General features: G+C 40.4%; 2 protein-coding genes across 2 annotated transcripts; both read right to left on the bottom strand.

The window, feature by feature from the left end:
• Positions 1-10144: 10144 nt before the first annotated feature.
• Positions 10145-20945, bottom strand: LOC309539531 (mas-related G-protein coupled receptor member H-like; the record flags this gene model as incomplete). Its single annotated transcript, XM_082235882.1, has 2 exons — positions 20839-20945; positions 10145-11147 (listed from the first exon to the last, which is right to left on the bottom strand). The coding sequence occupies exon 2, from the start codon at positions 11105-11107 to the stop codon at positions 10145-10147; it is 963 nt and encodes a 320-aa protein (XP_082092008.1). The 5' UTR covers positions 11108-11147; positions 20839-20945.
• Positions 17171-20029, bottom strand: LOC309539762 (mas-related G-protein coupled receptor member H-like; the record flags this gene model as incomplete). Its single annotated transcript, XM_082236110.1, has 2 exons — positions 17171-18133; positions 19871-20029. 2 exons carry the CDS (start codon positions 20027-20029, stop codon positions 17171-17173), a joined length of 1122 nt encoding a protein of 373 aa, XP_082092236.1.
• Positions 20946-23637: the final 2692 nt, after the last annotated feature.

The raw sequence follows: 23637 nt of genomic DNA, 5'->3' as shown, positions 1-23637 counted from the left end.
GCAAATTAAAATTGTGAGTATAAAAAATATATATATATTTGGGTGAATGTCCAAAATCCATTCTGGATAATCATAACTACTATTGTTGGAGAAGGAAGTTGCATTGTCTTCTTCATAATAGTCTTCTTTAGCATTGAAAGGAGACAGGGCCATTGGGCTGAAACTGGCCATTGTACTCAGTCGTTGCTGTTGCGCTTCTTCTTGTGTAGATACATCTACTGGGGGTGTAGAGGGTGGAATTAGTCTTTGTTAATGAATAAAGATGAAACTAAAGCTTTTCAGCCTACTCTTCCATGTCTTTGTGAGTTAATTCTTGAGTTAATTCCTAATATGAGAGTTAATTTTTAAGGTGAAATGGCTCATCTGTTTCATCTCAAGTTCAGGCTACCTCTTCAGTAACAAACCTAATGTCAGGGCGTGGCTGGATGAAGAGGAGTGGTGGGAGCCTCCTGCCCTATAGCCCCCCACCCGCGAGGATGCAGAAGATTAGGACATTTTTAATCCAGTTGAAAGCTATACTGCCACATGGCTTCTGAAATGATTTCTCTCCCATCTCTGTCCTGCAGAGCACAAGGGATGGGGTGCTGTTAGTCCACCTGTCAATCACCTGACATCACACGTGTTCTCAGGTGCCTCAGAATTTACACAAGGGGCCTTTGCAGGCATGGTTAGTTAAGCCCATTTTGGTCAAGCTCTACCTTTTCTTCCTCACACAAACTAGGACCCTTGTACCTATGGGACCACCTCTCCTGGTATTTCCCACAGAGGACCTTACGGTCTTCAGATAAGAACATCTTCGAGATCCCGGGCCACAGGGAGGTTAGGCTGGCCTCAACCAGAGATAGGGCTTTTTCAGCCATGGCCCTGATCTGGTGGAACACTCTGTCACAAGAGACTAGGGCCCTGCAGGAGTTGACATCTTTCTCCAGGGCCTTCAAGACAGCGCAGTACCATCAGGCCTTTGGCCAAAGCACAATCTGACCCCCTCCTTCCTTCTGTAATCCTCACAGACCTCTAGCCCAATGGTTGCCATTCATTTGATTCTGAATTGATTTTAGGATGATTTTTAATTAATTAGCTGTGATTTTATGTAAAATGTGCTGTTTTTCCTGTTGCTAGCTGCTCTGAGCTGGGCTTTGGCCAGGGAGGGTGGGGTATAAATAAAATGTTGTTGTTGTTGTTATGGCATAAATGCAGAAGGTTGACAGGCCATATTTGGCCCATTGGTTGGAGGTTCCCCACCCCTGGCTGATAGAGGTACAAAGATTTTTGGGGCATGCATTGGAGCCATCTCCACTTGCCAATGAACAAACGGGGAGCGCAAGCAACCCAAGGCTCTGGGTTTTTCTTTTGCAGTTTCACTGGCCAAATTATGAACCTGGCTAGGACTAGATTTGTCCATGGGTTTGGAGATTCTCAGTGCTTGATTTAGTACAACATCAGGCTCAGCGCACTCCCTGTCCTACTGGAAAAGGCAAAACAGAAATGGGGAACACAGAACAAAATGAAAAAAGTGGTGAAACTGGTTTACTGAGATAAGCAAGAGATGGCTAGAGGTATTCATTTTATTGTAAAAAGTGGAAATAAGCAGGCAAGAATTTCTAACTTGAGCTTTTTGCTTACCTGTGACAAACATTGGATCAGATATCATGATGGAGAGAGAAAGAACCAGCAGTAGATATTCCTGTGCTGGAATAAACAACCAGAAGATTTGCAGACATCAATGCCACTCCCAAGTCTTGAGGAAACATTCAATGCATTTAAAAGCTCATGGCAAGATGTACAGCAATGTGCCCGTTTGCCTTCATTTATGCTTAATCAGTTTGCCAGTGACAAGACAAAAACGATTCTCACTGGATTGCCAATACAATCATCTGCAAATTTAGGAGGAGATTATTTTTTGCAATACCCTAGAATACCACTCTTGCAAAAAGTGGGCTTGCAAGTAGTAGGAAAAAAATGACTCTGAATTGATCAGGTGAAATGCATTTATTGAATAGAATCATAAAAAGCTTCTAAATTTTCATGCTGAAACTGGAATTATGGATGTACTAAACTGGAAATTATGGATGTACAAAAAAGCACTAAAAGCATGCAGTATTATAGCAAATGTAAGAACTTAGGGTGGTATAGCTGAGTATAGGGTAGTATAATAATAATAATAATAATAATAATAATAATAATAATAATAATAATAATAATTTATAATTCCATATTATTTTTCTCACTCTCCTATAATACTAGAACTCAGGGCCATCTAGTGCATCTGAATGCTAGACAATTCAAGAGAGACAAAAGAAAATACTTCTCTGAAAAGTAGATACATAAACCGTGCAATCTGCTCCCAAAGTATATACTAATGGCTACCAACTTGGATGACTTTAAAAGAGGACTGAACACATCAATGGATGATAAATTCATATTCTGCCTCCTGTGTGTGGGGCAGTATGCCTCTGACGTCCAGTTGCTGAAAATCAGAACTGGGGAGGAAAGCTGTTGTGCTCAGGTCCTGCTTGTAAGCTTCCCATAAACATCTGTTTGACCACTGTGAGAAAAGGTTGCCGGGATGGATGGTTCTTTGGCCTTCTCCAGCTGTTCCCTTCTTATGGTGTGTCCTGATAGCATCAATAGAGAAGGCAACATGAAGGATGGGGCTTTATTTTGCATTCTTTTCTTCATTTGGTTTTGCATGTTCCACCAGTTATGTTTTTTTCCTCTGGCACAACATGAAAACAAGCCCTACATTCTTCTCCAACTCCAGTGCTGAAACTTAGTTCACCATCTGGTCATCTCCTGACTTGGCTACACCGACTTTTTCTGCTCTTGACGCAGCTCTTCATTCACTCCTCTGTCCTCTTATTGATTCAAAATTCTGTTTCCAAATCATTCACCTCTGCTAAAAGTTATTAGTAGCATCCTGTGTCAGCCATTCAGCTGTTGAGGCTACAACAGTCTGGCATGTGGGGTTATAGCCCAAAACATCTGGAAGCAACCACACTTGTTTTTCCTTTCTTATGTCCCTGATGACAAAAGAAGAGCTTTTCTGGAGCAGAACAGAGGTAGATCTAGTCCATCATTCTGTTCCTGCTTTCTAAAGGAGGCCACTAAACCAGATATGTTCCTTCACCACCATCGTCAAATTCACTCAGTGAGACTTTGCAACAGACATATGGAATTCTAGCAGTGCAAGACTCTGCAAAGATCACATCCAGTTAAGTATGCAATGCTGGACTTTGAATCCTTGCTATTCCACAGACTGGGCAGAGGCAAACATCTGCATTGGCAAAGACCAACTCATGTTTAGAGGCACAATCTGAGTGTCATTAAAAGCAAACTTTGATACCGGATTGAAGAGTCCTTCTAGACGGGCGCAGGATTGCCTTGCCCACAAGGCAAGCTGAGGAGACCACCTCAGGTGGCAGGATCCAGGGAGGGAGGTCGATACTTCCTTTGAGTAACATGGTAGTTAGGAAGTTTGTGTAATTTATGCGAAATGTAATTTTGGAAAACTCAATAAAAATCATGTTTAAAAAAAGAAATCATAAATAAATAGATAAATTAATACATAAAGTGATGTTGATGGTGTCAGAGTTCTGTTTGCTGAAATTAAAGTGGAGATTACACTCTAAAAGTCTCAGTTTTGCAGAAAGAAATTCTGGGAAAAGTTAGTTTGCAAGTGGTAGGGAAGGGAGAACCAGCTAAGGGCTCTGTGACTTAATCAAGTGAAATTCATTTATTGATTAAAATCATACCATGCTTCTATATTTCCATGCTCAATCTGGTTAACAGAATCAAAACGGATGTACAAAAAAAGAGTACAAAAATACTGGGAATGTTTCATCTGTGCCTTTTGGGGTTTTTGCCATGGTCATCCTTCTGTAAAGTTTATACCTGTAGTCAACCTTGTCCCACTGGTTTTCTGCATTCCAACAGGCTTCTTTTATGCTCACTATGTGAATGCCATCTGGACATAATGCAGCAAGTAGATAGGACAGTCACATGTGGTCTTCCGTATCAGTAATGGCCAGAGCACATTACAGACAACTACATGAGATGTACAAGGAAGATAATAAGAAAGGGTTTATTTACACAACTTCTAGATTTCAAAAGGAAGTTATAGAAGAAGAAGTGAAGCTGCTAAAGAAAGCATATAGTATTTTGATAGAATGGGAAACAAAAGATGAGGAGGTCAAATTGGTTATGATCAAATGGCCACATAGGACATAATATACAATTTGAAAACTGGGAAAAATTGTGGAAGGTAAACTTGAAATTTACAAATTGTTCTCTCTTTAAAGAAAATTATATGAAAATGATGTATAGATGGTATATTACACCAGTGCAGATCGTAAAAATGTATAAAACAGGGTCAAATATATGTTGGAAATGTAAAGAAAAAGAAGGGACTTTTTATCATATGTGGTGGGAATGTAGAGAATTTTTTTAAAAAAGGAAATGATATACAATGAATTGGGGAAAAAAATGTTTAAAACGACATTTGTAAAGAAACCAGAAGCATTTTTGTTAGGGATTGTAGCACAAGACCTGCCCAAAAATATAAAGAATTAATTTATGTATGCTACAACAGCAGCAAGAGTCTTGATAGCACAAGGATGGAAGAATGAGTAAATCTCAATGAAAGAACAGTGGCAAGAAAAATTGATGAGATATGCAGAGTTGGGCAAACTGACATGTACCGGTAAATTGCAGGACAAGGACAAGTGTGGCTTTAAGGAAGAATGGGAGCTTTTTTTACAAATTATTTAAAAAGACAAAAGACTCCTTGGCAGGTTTTGAATAAACATACACAAATTTATTGGTTGATAACATGTTAGACAGATAATGTAAGGATATGTAAAATTTTATAACATGCAGAGAATAATATGTGCTGAGAAATCAGAAAGAGGAGCTGAGGGAGGACTTTGGTGGGGGAGCGGAGGGAGGGATGGAAGGGAGGGGGGAAATAATGTATGCAATTATATGGTGTGATAATTTGTTATGCTGAAATTGCTGATAAAAATAATTTTAAAAAAGAAACAAGAAACAAGAGGTGCAGCTACAATAGTTGGGCATATGCGATTGACTGACATCAGTCAAGGAACATCTCAATTTTCTTTTGATTTATGAGCAGGGGAAGATCTTTGGAGGAAGGGTTCCTGAGGCACATTAAACTGGATGAACTTATTTAATTGAATATATGACGATGTGTCATATTAGTCCTCTTCCCCTAAAAGACCATGCATATAACTGCATAGGAGGGGGCAGGAGTGTAAAAGCAGATCTTTACGGTGACTATACATTCAGCTGAATTTGTACATAGAGTCAGGCACATTTATAATTATGCACAGCTAAGGCTCTGCCAGGAACTCTGCCATTTGATGTTTCCCTAATGACATGGATGGATATATGCGTAACCCAATACTTTGGATGCTATTTGATTAAGCCATACTCTGAATTGACCCACTGAAATCAAAACACTTGGTTGTGACTTATTAAGTGTGTTGATATTGACTTAGTTAGGAAGTTGGCTTACACCAATTTCGATCATTTGTTGAGCTAGTTTAGTAATACCTACTGAGCTAGGGAAAGCATCATCAAAAGACTGTCAAAATAAAAAAAAATTCCTTCCAGTAGCACCTTAAAGACCAACTAAGTTAGTTCTTGGTATGAGCTTTCGTGTGCATGCACACTTCTTCAGATACACTGAAACAGAAGTTGCCAGATCCTTCTATATAGTGAGAAGGTGGGGAGGGGTGTTACTCAGAAGGGTGGTGGGAATGGGAGATAGGCAGATAGCTGAGAGAGCCTGTTGGAACTCTTAAGGACTGTAATAGGTCTTACAGGAAAAGGCAAGGGGTGAAAAGGTGAGAAATGGTTTAGTCATGTATAGTGAGATAAGAATCCAATGTCTTTGTTCAGCCCAGGTCTTTCCATGGTTTTAAGTTTGGTAATGAGTTGTAATTACCAAACTTAAAACCATGGAAAGACCTGGGCTGAACAAAGACATTGGATTCTTATCTCACTATACATGACTAAACCATTTCTCACCTTTTCACCCCTTGCCTTTTCCTGTAAGACCTATTACAGTCCTTAAGAGTTCCAACAGGCTCTCTCAGCTATCTGCCTATCTCCCATTCCCACCACCCTTCTGAGTAACACCCCTCCCCACCTTCTCACTATATAGAAGGATCTGGCAACTTCTGTTTCAGTGTATCTGAAGAAGTGTGCATGCACACGAAAGCTCATACCAAGAACTAACTTAGTTGGTCTTTAAGGTGCTACTGGAAGGATTTTTTTTTATTTTGACTATGACAGACCAACACGGCTACCTATCTACTATCAAAAGACTGGTAACAGATCCTCACATTTCAGACAGTGTCCTTCCCTGCCCTACCTGACAGAGACTGAATATGGACTCTTCTGCATGCAAACCACTCAGCCTCAGATTTTGGATACAAAATCCACACTTCCATTTGAACTGTGATTTCTATGCAAGGATATGAGAGGTGATTCTTTTGTGCCATTGCTTATTCCCATGAAAACCTGCTATAGTAGTACCTTGGGTTAAGTACTTAATTCGTTTCGGAGGTTCGTTCTTAACCTGAAACTGTTCTGAACCTGAAGCACCACTTTAGCTAATGGTGCCTCCTGCTGCTGCCACACTACTGGAGCCCGATTTCTGTTCTTATCCTGAAGCAAAGTTCTTAACCTGAAGCACTATTTCTCGGTTAGCTGTAACCTGAACCGTATGTAACCCGAGAAACCACTGTATTTGCTGTTGATTGGGGACAAACATCAGTAGGGTTTTGGAAGGGACATTCAAAGCCTTAGTGTTGGACCTGAAGCTACTAAGTCTATCAGGCGCTGAGATCTCCAGAACTCATTCTGTCCTAGTCCTGCCACCTGGGATCCCTATAACTCCTGCCACCCTTGCAGATGAAATATGTTCACATACCTGTGAGAATCTGTGGCTCAGATATCATGAGCAGGAGGAAGCAGGAGTAAGAGCGTTCTTTGGTGGAGAAAGTAGGCAATCAAAGGATTTGCAGGAATCAATGCAATCCCCAAGTCACAAGGAAAACTTGTAAGTCTGACCCAGCTGACTTCAAGATGTCCTGTAAATTATCCCCTCCTCTTCATCTGCGCTTAATCGGTTTGCCAACATCTTGTGATAAGAAGAAACTGTTTCTTTACTGGTGATCGAGATAGCCGTCAGTGAAATTAGGAAGAGTTTGTTGCCGCCTTAATTCTCACTGTTGTAGAAAGTACTCTTGATAAAAGGCGGTTTCTTAGTCATCGGGGAGCAGGAAGCAGTTAACAACTCTGTGACTGCATCAAGCGATATTCATTTATTGATTAATAGCATAGTATGCTTCTATCTGGGACGCAGGTGGCACTGTGGGTTAAACCACAGAGCCTAGGACTTGCCAATCAGAAGGTCGGTGGTTAGAATCCCTGCGACGGGGTGAGCTCCCATTGTTCTGCCCCTGCTCCTGCCAACCTAGTAGTTTGAAAGCACGTCCAAGTGCAAGTAGATAAATAGGTACCGCTTCAGCGGGAAGGTAAACGGCGTTTCCGTGCGCTGCTCTGGTTTGCCAGAAGTTTTGATTTTAATTAATTCTTATGATGTTTTTATAATGTTGCACTTTTTTAGTGTTGTTAGCCGCCCTGAGCCCGGCTTCGGCTGGGGAGGGCGGGATATAAATAAAATTTATTATTATTTATTATTATTATTAAGTGACTTAGTCATGCTGGCCACATGACCCGGAAGCTGTACGCCGGCTCTCTTGGCCAATAAAGCGAGATGAGTGCTGCAACCCCAGAGTCAGCCTCACGACTGGGCCTAATGGTGAGGGGTCCCTTTACCTTTACCTTATGCTTCAATCTTTCCATGCTCAATTTGGTTAACATAATAATATATGTACCAAAAAGTACAAAAACACAGGGAATATTGCAGCCAGTGGATACAGTAACATAAGAGCCATGAGATGTTTCTTCTGGAAAGTGGTGATTTCCTGTAGATTTTCCCCACTGCCACATGTCACCCCCTGCTAACGACTCAAAACTCTGCCATTTCTTAAAACCTCCACTTTCCTCATATCAGATTCCCTCAAGGATGCAGTGTCCTCAAATATACCATTGCTTGAAGGTATTTAACTCAAACTGCTGCTTTATTTAAAATTGCCACTTTCCCCCCTCTCAGTTCCCTCCATCACTGCTTTACTCAAATGTTCACTGTTGTTTTAAGTCACCATTTCCCCTTTGAAAACTGCCTCTTCTTTCATAGGTATCTCTTCTTGTTTCCATCTTTGGGCCAATAATATTCTTGCTGCAACTGTTGCATTTAAAAACAATGTTTTATCTTGCTCATGCATTTCTCTACCTACAATACCTATTAAGAAGGCTTCTGGTTTTTGTGTTTGTTTGTTTTTTTAAATGTACATTTCAACATTTTTTAAAGTTCATTATATATCATTTCCCAGAAGGCCTTCACCTCCTTACACACCCACCACATATGATAAAAGGTACAATCTTTTTCTTTACTTTTCCAACATTGGCTATTTGTTCCATACATTTTTTCTAGTTTCACTGGCGTTAAATACCATCTATACAGTGGTACCTCAGGTTAAGTACTTAATTCGTTCCGGAGGTACGTTCTTAACCTGAAACTGTTCTTAACCTGAAGCACCACTTTAGCTAATGGGGCCTCCTGCTGCCGCCACGCCACCGGAGCATGATTTCCGTTCTCATCCTGAAGCAAAGTTCTTAACCTGGGGTACTATTTCTGGGTTAGCGGAGTCTGTAACCTGAAGCGTATGTAATCTGAAGCATATGTAACCCGAGGTACCACTGTACATCATTTTCATTACATTTTATTTCAGCAAACTGCATGCAGTAAAATTTATTTCATCTTTTCCCAATCTTTCCCAATCTTCTAAAAGTATGTTATGCCCAATATCCTTGCCCCAATATATCATTACAGATTTAGCTTCTTCATCTTTTGTATGCCATTCCAAAAGTAACTTTTACATTTTTGACAACATTTTTACTTTATTACTTAGAAATTCCAATTCAAACGTAGATCTTATATATTCACATGCATTTTTCTTGTTGTCTTCTTTAAGCACTTCATTTATTTCATGATAATGCAGCCAATCATTTACCAGGTTTTTTTTATTTCCTCATAAGGTTTTAGTTTCTACTGGTTATCCATCTCCATCACCAAATCTCCATAGGTGGCCCATTCCCCCCATATTTAACTTTTTTATAGTTGTTGCCTCTAACGACAACAGTCACCATGGTGTTCTACATTCTATTAAATCTTATATCTATTCAACACATCATATATTGATTTTTGAATTATGTGGTTCAGAAAATCTTTATGGACTTTTGCCTTCTCATACCATTAATATGTGTGCCACCCAAATCTATTATCAAATCCCTCCAGATCTAATAGATCTGTATTTTTTTAACAATATCCAATCCCTTAAGCAACAAAGGTAAGAAGCTTCGTAATACACTTTCAAATCTGGTAGAGAGAAACCTCCTCTTTCTTTGGTATCTGTAATTAATTTAAATTTTATTCTTGGTTTCTTTCCTTGCCAGATAAATGTAATTAATTTTTGCCACTCTTCAAAAATCATGAACACCTTTTATAATCTCCTATGTCTTCCAACAGGGAAATAAATCAAAGGGTTAACACAGCTGTTCAGGCACTCACAAAAGTTTTCATAATATAGGATCTTGGGAGGTTCTGAACTGAAAACAAAAATGCTGTTGCATAAGGCACTCAAAGTGTGTGTAAAAGTTCCCTTCTGCCAGCCAAATCTACTTTCCCACCCCAGCCTACATCTTTCCCCAGCAGCTCCAACTGCAAGCTCAGAGCTCCCTGAATACATTAAATGAATGTATGAATACAATGGACCCAGGCTTCCTTCATAGTCGTATACTATCTAGATTTATAAAATAATAAGAATAATAAGAAGTTCATCAAGTCCATCCATCTGTTCAAGACTGAAATTCTATGCACACTCTGAAGTCAATAGCCAGCATTGAGCACAAGTTTGTAAATTGGGAACTAGATTGTGTCATCGGAATCACAATGATAAAGACATCATTTGGAAATATTTTTGAGCCATCATAACTAAGTTTCCAAAGACATCTCCATTTGCTCTGTAGGGTTTTCATCCTCTTTGAAAACATTCTGGAATGTGGCTTTCATGCTCTGCCTACACCTGCCTCCCTTCTGTCTTCCAACCAGGAAATAAATCAGAGGGTTAATACAGCTATTCACACAGGTGAGTATGGAGGCATATTCTAAGAAAGAAGGAGGTTCTGAATCAAGAACATAAACAGTGATGAAAACGGCATTGAGTGGAAAAGAAAAAATGATGATGAAGAAGAGAGCAAACAGGACAATAATTAGAAGTTTCCCCCTCCTCCTCTGGTGTGATTTAAAGCAGACTCTGACAAAAAGGATCAGAGTGGTGACAGTCATGAGTGGGAGGCAGAGGAAGCCATTCACAATAAGATGAATGCCCAGTATGTTAGAAACATTTAAATCAGCCAGAAGGAGAGTGAAGTCAATTGCAGGGAAAATAGAAGAAAGTACCCATATTGAGGCACGAACAGCGGTGGACATATTTGGTGGTCGGTGGCATCGATGCCAAAGTGGGAAAAGGACAGCCACACACCTATCAATGCTGATGGCTGTCAGCAGAAATTGACCCGTGCCGTAGAATAGGAACATGAGAATAAGAATGTATACTAGAAGGTGTTTGAGGACAGATACTTCTAACAGGGACAATATATACAAAATAAGATTAACTGTCAGTAAACCAAAGTCAGCCATGGAGAGGTTCAGGATGTAAGTGGTGAAAGGAGTCCTCTTAATGCAGAAGCCAAGCAGCCAGATGACAGTCCCATTCCACCAAAGTCCCAAAATGCTGATTAAAAAGCAAATATATATATACATATACTGTCCTAATGTCAATCCTGAATGATTACCAGTGTAGCTATTGTTAGAGAGAACAGTTCCATTGTCCGTTCCATAATATTCCTCTCCAGCATTCATTGGGGACGGTGATGGGAGGGTGTAATTGATCATCGTGATCAATCTTTGCTTTTCTACTTTGTCCGTTGTTTTCCTGCTGGAAGAATTTAGAGAACAGTAGAATTAATCTTTTTCTAACGGAAATAAGCAAATAAACAAGCTAAAGCTTTGGAGATTAGTCTTTCATACTTTGTAGCTATTTTGGAGTGGGTGGTTAAGGTGACATGACTTGCTCTTTAATTGCCATGTAAAGGGGCCAGTGGGGCTTGCAGCTACCCGAATATATTTGGGGTTTCAGAGAGTCTCTATGATAGGGTTCCCATATTCCCCAAAGTAAAAATGCTCCCGAGGGCAAGGAACATAGCTCTGTGGTGCAACATCTGCCTCCTGTGTTGAAGGGTTCCATCCCTGACACCCTTGTCTGAAACCCTTGAGAAGTGCTGTCATCCAGAGTCACACAACCATAGAATCTTAGAGTTGGAAGGGACCTAAGGGTCATCTAGTCCAACCCCTGCAATGCAACAATGTAAAGCAATACTGGGCAAGTTGGAAAGAGCCAATGTGGCATTGTGATTCCAACTTTGGAGTAAGATCTGGGAGACCAGCGTTCAAATTCCCACACAGACATAAAACTCACTGGATAACCTCAAACCAGAGTTCCTCATCCTAACCGACCTAACAGGTTTGTTGTGAGGATAAAAAGAGGAGCAAGACGAACTATGTATACCACCTTGAATGCCTTGGAGGAAAGCTGGGTATAAATAAATAGATGGACTAAATTTAGGAGGCAGCTTCCTATACTTTTTTGTTCCATAAAATTCATACAGAACCTTTCACAGCTGGGTTATCTTTTAATTTTTTAACCCCAGGGATCGAAGCTGTGCTTGTCAATCATCATCATTATCAATGCTTAATTCTGCCACACCAATAACTCGTCTTTTTACTCCTGCAAGTGAAGAATTTCTAACTTGAGCCTTTCGCTTACCTGTGACTAACTTTGGATCAGATAATGTGATAGAGAGAGAACCAGAAGTAAGTAATCCTGTGCTTGAAGATTTGCAGACAGCAATGCAGCTCCCAAGTCTTGAGAAAACATTCATTGCATTTAAAAGCTCATGACAAGATGTGCTGGAATATGCTTGTTTGCCTTCATTTATGCTTAATCAGTTTGCCAGTGTCATGTGACAGGAGAAAAACAATTGTCACTGGGTTGTCAATATAGTCTTTAGAGGATTGTGATCATGCACACTAACAGCTCCATTTGTAAAATATACAAAAGTGCTTTGAAGGCTCCATTACAACTGAAAAGCCTGCAAGTAAGTTTTAAGCACTGAGAAGCACTTTGCTCCCAACACAGGAGATTTCCAATACACCCGGGGAAAGAAAGTCCAGCAAATGGGCTGGAAAGAGCAGGATGATGGTACAGTAGGGATACAGAACCTTTTCCCAGCAAGACGAACTCATTCTTTTCAGGGAAACCTCTTAGAAGGGGATACATACAGCCAATCTACTCCAGCTTCTAAGCAGAGAGTTCTGTTTGCATAAAAGTAGGATGCTTGGAATCTCTCAAGCCTCTTTACTCCCAGATGCAAGCTACACAAATTCTATGCATGGCAGGAGAGAGTGCAGGAACATAAGGAATGCCCTTCTCATGGCAGAATTGGGGTGAATGGGAAGGATGAAGGCTGGAAAAGGGGCAGCAAGACTTTAAGAGTGACATTTGTTCCTCTGCATCAGGCAGCAAAATGTCTTGCACCAGCTCTAACACATCACATCCTTTCTTCTTGTTTTTTTCCTCCTTCTCTTTGGTGTCCTCACATTTCTTTTCCTTCATGCTCCTCCTCAAAGGCAACCTTTATGGTGAAGCTTCTGGACTCCATTTTCTTCATCCCTGACCAGCAGGGATATAGGCAGGAATCAATCCTGTCCCTACCTGGAGCTGCCACTGAGTGAATCCTTTCTGCACACTAAGTCAAAGCTCTGCAGATGAACAAGAGCCCTCAAAACACCTGCAAGCATAAAGTGCATATGTCTCTGGAGACTTGGATAAGTGTTGTCTTTTTTCTTTTTCTAAAATTGTGTTTGTGTGTTTGTGTGATAAGTTCATTTCCTGAACACACAAGAGATTGCTGAAGTATCTATGTTCAGAAAATAGAAACCTGCCCATGACTAATTGGAACACCAACTAGTAGATATGAACAGTTTTACAGGATATGAATTAGCCCTACCCGGCAGAAACTGAGTCTGTAATCTTCTGCATGCAAACCACTCAGCCTCAGATTTTGGATACAAAACTCTCTATATAACTCTATAACATACATTGAACTGTGATTTCTATGCAAGGATATGAGAGGTTATTCTTTTGTTCCATTGCTTCCCCAATGAAAACCTGCTGTTTACTGTTGTTTCGGGCCAAACATCCGCAGGGTCTTTGAAGGGATATTCATCATCCTAGTGTTAGACCTTAAGCTACTAAGGCTATCAGGCACTGAGATCTCCAGAACTCATTCTTTCCTAGGCTGCCACTTGGGATCCCTATGATTATGTTCATGTCAGTGTACAAAATGCTTGCTAATTATCCCACTGAGCAGTGGCTCTCCTGCCACCCTTGCATGTTATGTCTGTCCACATACCTGTGAGAATCTGTGGCTCAGATATCATGAATGGCAGGAGGAAGGAGGAGTAAGAGTGTTCTGTGTTGGGGAAAGTTGGCAATCGAAGGATTTGCAGGCATCAATGCAATCCCCAAGTCACAAGGAGAACTTGTAAATCTGACCAAGCTGAATTCAAATGGCCTGTAAATTATCCTGTTCTTCTGCACTTAATCAGTTTGCCAACACCAAAGAAGAAACTGTTTCTTTACTGGTGATCAAAATAGCCACCAGCAAAATTAGGAGGAGGTTGTTGTCTTAAGTCTCACTGTTTCAGAAAGTACTCTTGATAAAAGGTGGTTTCCTAGTCATTGGGGAGCGGGAAGCAGTTAACAACTCTGTGACATTCATTTATTGATTAATTAATAGCATAGTATGCTTCTATCTTTCCATGCTCAACTTGATTAAGATAATAGAGTGGTACCTCGGGTTAAGTACTTAATTGGTTCCGGAGGTCCGTTCTTAACCTGAAACTGTTCTTAACCTGAAGCAGCACTTTAGCTAATGGGGCCTCCTGCTGCTGCAGCACCGCCTGAGGACAATTTCTGTTCTCATCCTGAAGCAAAGTTCTTAACCCGAGGTACTATTTATCAGTTAATGGAATCTGTAACCTGAAGCATATGTAACCTGAAGCGTATGTAACTCGAGATACCACTGTAATCTATATACAAAAACACAGGGAATATTGCAGCCAATGGATACAGTAACATAAGAGATGAGAAGTTTCTTCTGGAAAGTGGCGATTTCCTGTAGATTGTCCCCCACTTCCACATGTCACCCCCTGCTAACTACTCAAAACTCTGCCATTTCTTAAAACCTCCACTTTCCTCATATCAGATTCCCCCAAGGATGCAGCATCCTCAAATATACCATTGCTTGAAAGTATTTAATTCAAACCACTGCTTTATTTGAAATTGCCATTTCCCCCCTCTCAGTTCCCTCCATCCCTGCTTTACTCAAATGTTCACTGTTGTTTTAATTCACCATTTCCCCTTTGAAAACTGCCTCTTCTTTCGTAGGTATCTCTTCTTGTTTCCATCTTTGGGCTAATAATATTCTTGCTGCAATTGTTGCATTTAAAAACAATGTTTTATCTTGCTTATGTATTTCTCTACCTACAATACCTAATAAGAAGGCTTCTGGTTTTTTTTTAAATAAATGTATATTTCAACATTTTAAAAATTTCATTATACATCATTTCCCAGAAAGCCTTCACCTCCTTACACACCCACCACATATGATAAAAGACCATCTTTTTCTTTACTTTTCCAACATTGGTTATTTGTTCTATACATTTTTGCTAGTTTAACTGGCATTAAATACCATCTATACATCATTTTCATTACATTTTCATAGACTCATAGAATCATAGAATCATAGAGTTGGAAGAGACCACAAGGGCCATCGAGTCCAACCCCCTGCCAAGCAGGAAACACCATCAGAGCACTCCTGACATATGGTTGTCAAGCCTCTGCTTAAAGACCTCCAAAGTAGGAGACTCCACCACACTCCTTGGCAGCAAATTCCACTGTCGAACAGCTCTTACTGTCAGGAAGTTCTTCCTAATGTTTAGGTGGAATCTTCTTTCTTGTAGTTTGGATCCATTGCTCCGTGTCCGCTTCTCTGGAGCAGCAGAAAACAACCTTTCTCCCTCCTCTTTTCGACATCCTTTTATATATTTGAACATGGCTATCATATCACATCTTAACCTCCTCTTCTCCAGGCTAAACATGCCCAGCTCCCTTAGCCGTTCCTCATAAGGCATCGTTTCCAGGCCTTTGACCATTTTGGTTGCCCTCCTCTGGACACGTTCCAGTTTGTCAGTGTCCTTCTTGAATTGTGGTGCCCAGAACTGGACACAGTACTCCAGGTGAGGTCTGACCAGAGCAGAATACAGTGGCACTATTACTTCCCTTGATCTAGATGCTATACTTCTATTGATGCAGCCCAGAATTGCATTGGCTTTTTTAGCTGCCGCGTCACACTGTTGGCTCATGTCATGTTTGTGGTCAACCAAGACTCCTAGATCCTTTTCACATGTGCTGCTCTCAAGCCAGGTGTCACCCATCTTGTATTTGTGCCTCTCATTTCTTTTGCCCAAGTGCAATACTTTACATTTCTCCCTGTTAAAATTCATTTTGTTTGTTTTGGCCCAGTTCTCTAATCTGTCAATTTTCTCTAATTTTCTTTGAGCAAACTACATGCAGTAAAATTTATTTCATCTTTTCACAATCTTTCCCAATCTTCTAAAAGTATGTTATGCCCAATATCTTTTGCCCAATGTATCATTACAGATTTAGCTTTTTCATCTTTCGTATGCCATTCCAAAAGTAACTTATACATTTTTGACAACATTTTTACTTTATAACTTAATAAATCCAATTCAAACCTAGATCTTATATATTCACATACATTTTTCTTGTGGTCTTCATTAAACACTTCATTTATTTCATGATAATGCTGTCAATCATTTATCAATGTTTTTATATCCTCATAAGATATTAATTTCCACTAGTTATCCATCTCTATCACCAAATCTCCATAGGCAGCCCAACCTTTCCCCATATTTAACCTTTTTATAGTTGTTGCCTCTAACGGCAACAGCCACCAGGGTGTTTTACATTCTATTAAGTCTTATATGTATTCCACACCTCATATATTGATTTCAGAATGGTTTAGAAAACCTTCATGGACTTTTACCTTTTCTTACCATAAATTTGCGTGCCACCCAAATCTATTATCAAAACCTTACAAATCTAATAAATCTATATTTTTTAACAATATCCAATTCCTTAAGCAACAAAGGCAAGAAGCTTCATAATACTATTTCAAATCTGGTAGAGAGAAACCTCCTCTCTTTTGGTATCTGTAATTAATTTAAATGTTATTCTTGGTTTCTTTCCTTGCCTGATATATACTGTAAGTACTTTTTGCCACTCTTTAAAATCACAAACACCATTTATAATCTCCTGTGTCTTCCAACAGGGAAATACATGAAAGCGTTAACAGAGCTGTTCAGGCAGGGACAAAAGTGGTTGTAATATAGGATCTAGGGAGCTTCTGAACTGAAAAAAAATAATGCTGTTGCATAAGGCACTCAAAGTGTGTGTAAAAGTTCCATTCTGCCAGCCAAATCTACCTTCCCACCTCAGCCTACATCTTTCTCCAGCAGCTCCAACTGCAAGCTCAGAGCTCCCTGAATGCATTAAATGCTCTTCCCATGAATGGACCCAGGCTTCCTTCATAGTCGTATACTATCTAGATTTATAAAATAATAATAATAATAATAAGTTCATCAAGTCCATCCATCTGTTCAAGACTGAGATTCTATGCACACTCTGAAATCAACAGTCAGCACTGAGCACAGGTCAACCAGGTTACAGACAGAAAGTTTGTAAACTTGGAACTAGATTGTGTCCTCGGAATCACAATGATAAAAACATATTTTGGCAATATTTTTGAGCCATCATAACTGAGTTTCCAAAGAGATCTCCCCTGCCTCTGCAGGGTTTTCATCCTCTTTGAAAATATTCTGGAATATGGCTTTCATGCTCGGCCTACACCTGCCTCTTTTCTGTCTTCCAACCAGGAAATAAATCAAAGGGTTAATACAGCTATTCAGACAGGTGAGTAGATAGATATATTGAAAGAAAAAAGGAGATACTGAATGAAGAAAATAAAAAGTGATGGCAACGGCATTGAGTGGAAAAGAAAAAATGATGAAGAAGAAGAGAGCAAGCAGGACAATAATTAGAAGTTTCCCCCTCCTCCTCTGGTGTGATTTAAAGCAGACCCTGACAAAAAGGATCAGAGTGGCGACAGTCATGAGGGGGAGGCAGAGGAAGCCATTCACAATAAGATGAATGACCACTATGGTAGACACATTTAAATCAGCCAGAAAGAGAGTGAAGTGAATTGCAGGGGAAATAGAAGAAAGTACCCAAATTGAGGCACAAACATATTTGGACATATTTGGTGGTCGGTGGCATCGATGCCAAAGTGGGAAAAGGACAGCCACACACCTATCAATGCTGATGGCTGTCAGTAGAAGTTGACCAGTGGTGTACATAAGTAGGAAAATCAAGAAAAGCATGTAATCTGCAAGGTAAGTGGAGAGGTCTGCTACCACTATCAGACATATTATATGAATAAACACAACGGTGAGTAAACCAAAGTCAGCTATGGAGAGGTTCAGGATGTAAGTGGTCAAAGGAGTCCTCTTAATGCAGAAGCCAAGCAGCCAGATGACAGTCCCATTCCACCAAAGTCCCAAAATGCAGAATAAAAAGTAGCTGATATTCAATATATACTGTTCTAATGTCAATCCTGAATCAATGTAGCTATTGTTAGAGAGAACAGTTCCATTGTCTGTTTCGTAATATTCCTCTCCAGCATTCATTAGAGACAGTGATGGGAGGGTGTAATTGATCTATGTGATTTTTCTTTTATACTTTGTCCGGTGTTTTCCTGCTGGAAGAATTTAGATAATGGTAGAATTAGTCTTTATTAACAGAAATAAGGAAATACAGAGCTAAAGTTTTTCAAATTAGTCTTTCATGCTTTTATAGCTATTTTGGAGTGGGTGGTTAAGGTGAAATGACTTGCTCTTTAATTGCCAGGTAAAGGGGCCAGTGGGGCTTGCAGCTACCTGAATATATTTGGGGTTTCAGAGAGTCTCTATGATAGGGTTCCCATATTCCCCAAAGTAAAAAATGCTTCCCAGGGCAAGGAACATAGCTCTGTGGTGCAACATCTGCCTCCTGTGCAGAAGGGTTCCATCCCTGGCATCAACCATTAGTGCAGACCCTTGTCTGAAACCCTTGAGAAGTGCTGTCATCCAGAGTCACACAACCATTGAATCTTAGAGTTGGAAGGGACCAAAGGATCATCTAGTCCACCCCCAGCAATTCAACAATGTAAAGCAATACTGGGGATGTTGGAAGAGCCAATGTGACATTGTGATTCCAATTTTGGAGTAAGATCTGGGAGACCAGCCATCAAATTCCCACACAGACATAAAACTCACTGGATAACTTCAAACCAGAGTTCCTCAGCCTGACCTACCTCACAGCTTTGTTGTGAGGATAAAAAGAGGAGCAAGACGAACCATGTATACCACCTTGAACACATTGGAGGAAAGGTGGGTATAAATAAATAAATGGACTGAATTTTAGGAGGCAGCTTCTTATACTTTTCTGTTCCTAAGACCTCATACAGAATCTTTCACAGCTGTGTTATCTTTTTACCTTTTAACCCCAGGGGTTGAAGCTTTGCTTGTCAATCATCATCATCATCAATCGATGCTTAATTCTGCCACACCAATTACTCGTCTTTCTGCTCTTGCAAGTGAAGAATTTCTAATGAGCTTTTCGCTTACCTGCGACTAATGTTGGATCAGATATTGAGATAGAGAGAGAAAGATAAACAAAATAAGTAATCCTGTGCTGGAAGGTTTGCAGACACCAATGCAACTCTCGAGTCTTGAGGAAGCATTCAATGCATTTAAGAGCGCATGACAAGATGTGCTGGAATGTGCCTGCTTGCCTTCATTTATGCTTAATCAGTTTGCCAGTGTCATGTGACACTGTCAATATAGTCTTTAGGGGATTGTGAATATGTACACTAACAGCTCCATTTGTAAAATATACAAAAGTGCTTTGAAAGGCTCCATTACTCTTCAAAAGCCTCCAAGTAAGTTATAACCACTGAGAAGCACTTTGCTCCCCACGCAGGAGATTTCCAATACAGTCAGGGAAAGAAAGCCCAGCAAATGGGCTGGAAAGAGCAGGATAATGGTACAGAGGGGATACAGAACCTTTTTCCAGCAGGAAGAACTCATTTTTTATGGGAAACCTCGAGAAGGGAATACCTATAGCCAAACTACTCCCACTCTTGATCGGAGAGTCCTCTTTCTATAAAAGTAGGAAGCTTGGAATCTCACTTTGAATCTCACACCCACTTGTAAGCAGAGAGTTCTGTTTGGATAAAAGTAGGATGCTTGATATTTCTCAAGCCTCTTTCCTCCCAGATGCAAGCTACACAAATTCCATGCATGGCAGGAGAGAGTGCAGGAAGGTAAGGAAGCCCTTCTCATGGCAGAATTGGGGTGAATGGGAAGGATGAAGGCTGGAAAAGGTGCAGAAAGACTTTGGGAGTACATTTGCACCTCTGCTTCAGGCAGTAAAATGTCTTGCACCAGCACTAACACATCACATCCTTTCTTCTTGCTCCCCCCCTCTTTGGTGTCCACACATATTTCTTTTCCTTCATGCTGCTCCTCAAAGGCAGCCTTTATGGTGAAGCTTCTGGACTCCTTTATATTCATCTCTCCTTCAGTCTGTGTTGGTATCCAGCCCAACCATACACACATCCATTTTAAAGCCATGCATACGTTCAAAACTATATATATATATATATATATATATATATATATGCCGGAATCAATCCTGTCTCTACCTGGAGCTGCCACTGAGTGAATCCTTTCTGCACACTAAGTCAAAGCTCTGCAGATGAACAAGAGCCCTCAAAACACCTGCAAGCATAAAGTGTATATGTCTCTGGAGACTTTGATAAGTGTTTTCTTTTCTTCTTTCTTTGTAATAGGTTCATTTCCTGAACACACAGGAGATTGTTGAAGTATCTGGACTGAGAAAATAGAAACCTCCCCATGAATAATTGGAACAATAACTAGCGGATATGAACATTTTACAGGATATGAATTAGCCCTACCCGGCAGAGACCGAATCTGGAATCTTCTGCATGCAAACCACTCAGCCTCAGATTTTGGATACAAAACTCTATGTATACCTCTCTAACATACATTGAACTGGGATTTCTATGGCAGGATATGAGAGGTTATTCTTTTGTTCCATTAGTTTCCCAATGAAAATCTGAAGTTTACTGTTGATTTGGGCCAAACATCCGCAGGGTCTTTGAAGGGACATTCAACAGCCTAGTGTTAGTCCTTAAGCTACTAAGGCGATCAGGCACTGTAATCTCCAGAACTCATTCTTTCCTAGCCTGCCACTTGGGATCCCTATGATTATGTTCATGTCAGTGTACAAAATGCTTGCTAATTATCCCACTGAGCAGTGGCTCTCCTGCCACCCTTGCATGTTAAGTATGTCCACATACCTGTGAGAATCTGTGGCTCAGATATCATGGGCAGGAGGAAGCAGGAGTAACAGTGTTCTGTGGTGGGGAAAGTAGGCAATCGAAGGATTTGCAGGAATCAATGCAATCCCCAACTTGCAAGGAAAAATCGGCTCAGCGGTGGATGGGTCTTTGCCGTGCCGGCGACACGGGGACCCTTAAAAACCGCAGGCGCGGATGCCTGCGGACTGAAGACTCGGTGGGCACCTTAAGCGCCCCCCCTGATTCGCGAAGAGCCTTTTTAAAGGCTTCGGAGGGGATACGGGGGACGGCGCGGTGCTGAGAGTCGATCGCTACCGCCGCTGAGTGAAGCCGCGAGCCATGACTGGAGAGTGCTGACTTCCTTCCTTGAAATTTGGCTGAAAAGAAGAACCCGTGAGTAAATTGGATTTGGAATTTAAAAATTTTATCTACTGAATTTGAGACGATCGGGGGGTGTGTTAAAAGGAAGTCCGCACCCCCCCTTGCAGACGATCCAGAGCAACGATAAAAGAACTAAGCTGGAGTGCCTACCCTTTAAAGGGTTAGCTTAAAAAGACAGTAACTTCCAAGATTTGGAAAAGAAACTTTTGAGCAGGAGAGAGGAGTGTTAGAAGTGGTGTTTTCTGATGTAAACAACCCCCCCTCCCGGGCCCGGAAGCGTCCTGTTTTGGAGCTTGCAAAGAAGTGCAGAGTTTGACAGCTGTCAAAGCTGTCAAACGGACTGTTAATAGTAGAAAAATTGCTACTTAAGATCCCTCTGGATTAAAAGGAGTTACAATTGAACCAAAATTGTTGGAAACAAAGAAACAATAATAAGGCAGAGGACTGTTGGAGAAAAGAATATTAAGTAACCAGATTCCCTCTAGGGGGAACTCTGTGGAATTACAATGGCTGTGGATAGAAAGATACTGGGAGAAATCGAAAGGATGTTCTATTTGGTGGGAATCTTACAGGAGCAGACTACGGCTATGAGCGAACAATTGATGACCTTGACTTCTGAAACAAGTAGTTCTGCTGAATGTAACGAAGACCTGCCTGAGAAACAATCCACAGCTGAACCAGAAATGATAATTAAAGAGGAGGAGAAGACAAAACAAGAAAGACAAGAACTGAAGTTGGAAAACACTGATCAGAAGCTGACACCTGTGGAATATAAACAAGGAGACTATTGGAGTAAACCTACAATAAACCTACGAAAGAGGCAGAAGATGAAAGTGGAGGCCCTGGGAGTCTATGAAATTAAGGAATTTAAAATAAAGAAATATAACTGGGGCCTCCACATAGACTCTGACTTTGAATACCTTCAAGATTCATACCTTGTGGAAATTTTTCAGCAGCTGTTTGCAAATATGGGAAGAGATTTTGGACTGACTGTGAAAGAATTCTTTCGAGACGTGATGACCGGCATAAAGGATTACCAACAAGACCGGCGGAGAGGGACTGAAAGAGATTTGAGAGCCTCGGACGTGAGGAACCCGGGCTAAGAACTGTTATTTTGGACATGTTTTTAGAAGGGACGCAAACCGGGGATGGGAGGGAGGGAAGAATCTAGTTTTAACAACACTCAAGACCATGGGATTTAGTCAATAAGATTATTACTTAAGACAAAATGGGAAATCGATGGAAGGGAACTGAGGTCCAACTTAGAAAAAATTTAATTTTGCTTTTTTTATATATATATATAAAAGGGCTAACATTAGGATGGATAAGGAAATGTCAATTTGCTGATATAAATTTGGGAATAGGGATGCAAGGGAGGGGGTGGGGGGAAGTCAACGACCAGGGTTAGAAAATAACTTTTTTCGGAAAGTATACATGTTTGTTGTTTTCTTTTTTTCTGTGTGTCTATTTTTGTGTTTTTGTCTTTGTCTATATAAAATGTGAAAACCCAATAAAAATTCTTTAAAAAAAGGAAAACTTGTAAGTCTGAGCAAGCTGAATTCAATATGTCCTGTAAATTATCCTCTTCTCTTTGTCTGTGCTTAATCAGTTTGCCAACATCTTGTGACAAGAAGAAACTGTTTCTTTACTGGTGATCAAGATAGCCATCAGCAAAATTAGGAGGAGGTTGTTGTTGTCTTAAGTCTCATTGTTTCAGAAAGTACTCTTGATAAAAGGTGGTTTCCTAGTCATTGGGGAGCGGGAAGCAGTTAACAACTCTGTGACTTGATAGAGTGATATTCATTTATTGATTAATAGCATAGTATGCTTCTATCTTTCCATGCTCATCTTGATTAACATAACACAGTGGTACCTCGGGTTAAGTACTTAATTCATTCCGGAGGTCCGTTCCTAACCTGAAACTGTTCTTAACCTGAAGCACCACTTTAGCTAATGGGGCCTCCTGCTGCTACCGTGCCGCCTGAGCACAATTTCTGTTCTCATCCTGAAGCAACGTTCTTAACCTGAGGTACTATTTCTGGATTAGCAGAGTCTGTAACCTGAAGCATATGTAACCCGAAGTGTATGTAACCCAAGGTACCACTTTAATCTACATACAAAAAAGTACAAAAACACAGGGCATATTGCAGCCAATGGATACAGTAACATAAGAGCCATGAGAAGTTTCTTCTGGAAAAATTTAACACCAATTGAGAGAGAGAGGTTTCAGAATGAGACAGGTTTAACAGTGGTTAAGAAGGGTTGAAGTGAAAAAAGATTTGGAAATTTGGTCAATTTTGAAGCTTTCACTGCTAGGCCATATTGCTGCGATAAAAATGAATGTATTGCCTAGAATGTTGTTTTTGTTTCAAACATTGCAAATTGTGGACAAAATGGACTGTTTCAAGAAGTGGCAGA

The sequence above is a fragment of the Podarcis vaucheri genome, assembly GCF_965113315.1.
Source record: "Podarcis vaucheri genome assembly, chromosome: 8".
Taxonomy (NCBI): domain Eukaryota; kingdom Metazoa; phylum Chordata; class Lepidosauria; order Squamata; family Lacertidae; genus Podarcis; species Podarcis vaucheri.
The sequence above is the reverse complement of the archived record's forward strand: the minus strand, read 5'-3'. Positions and strand labels throughout refer to the sequence as shown.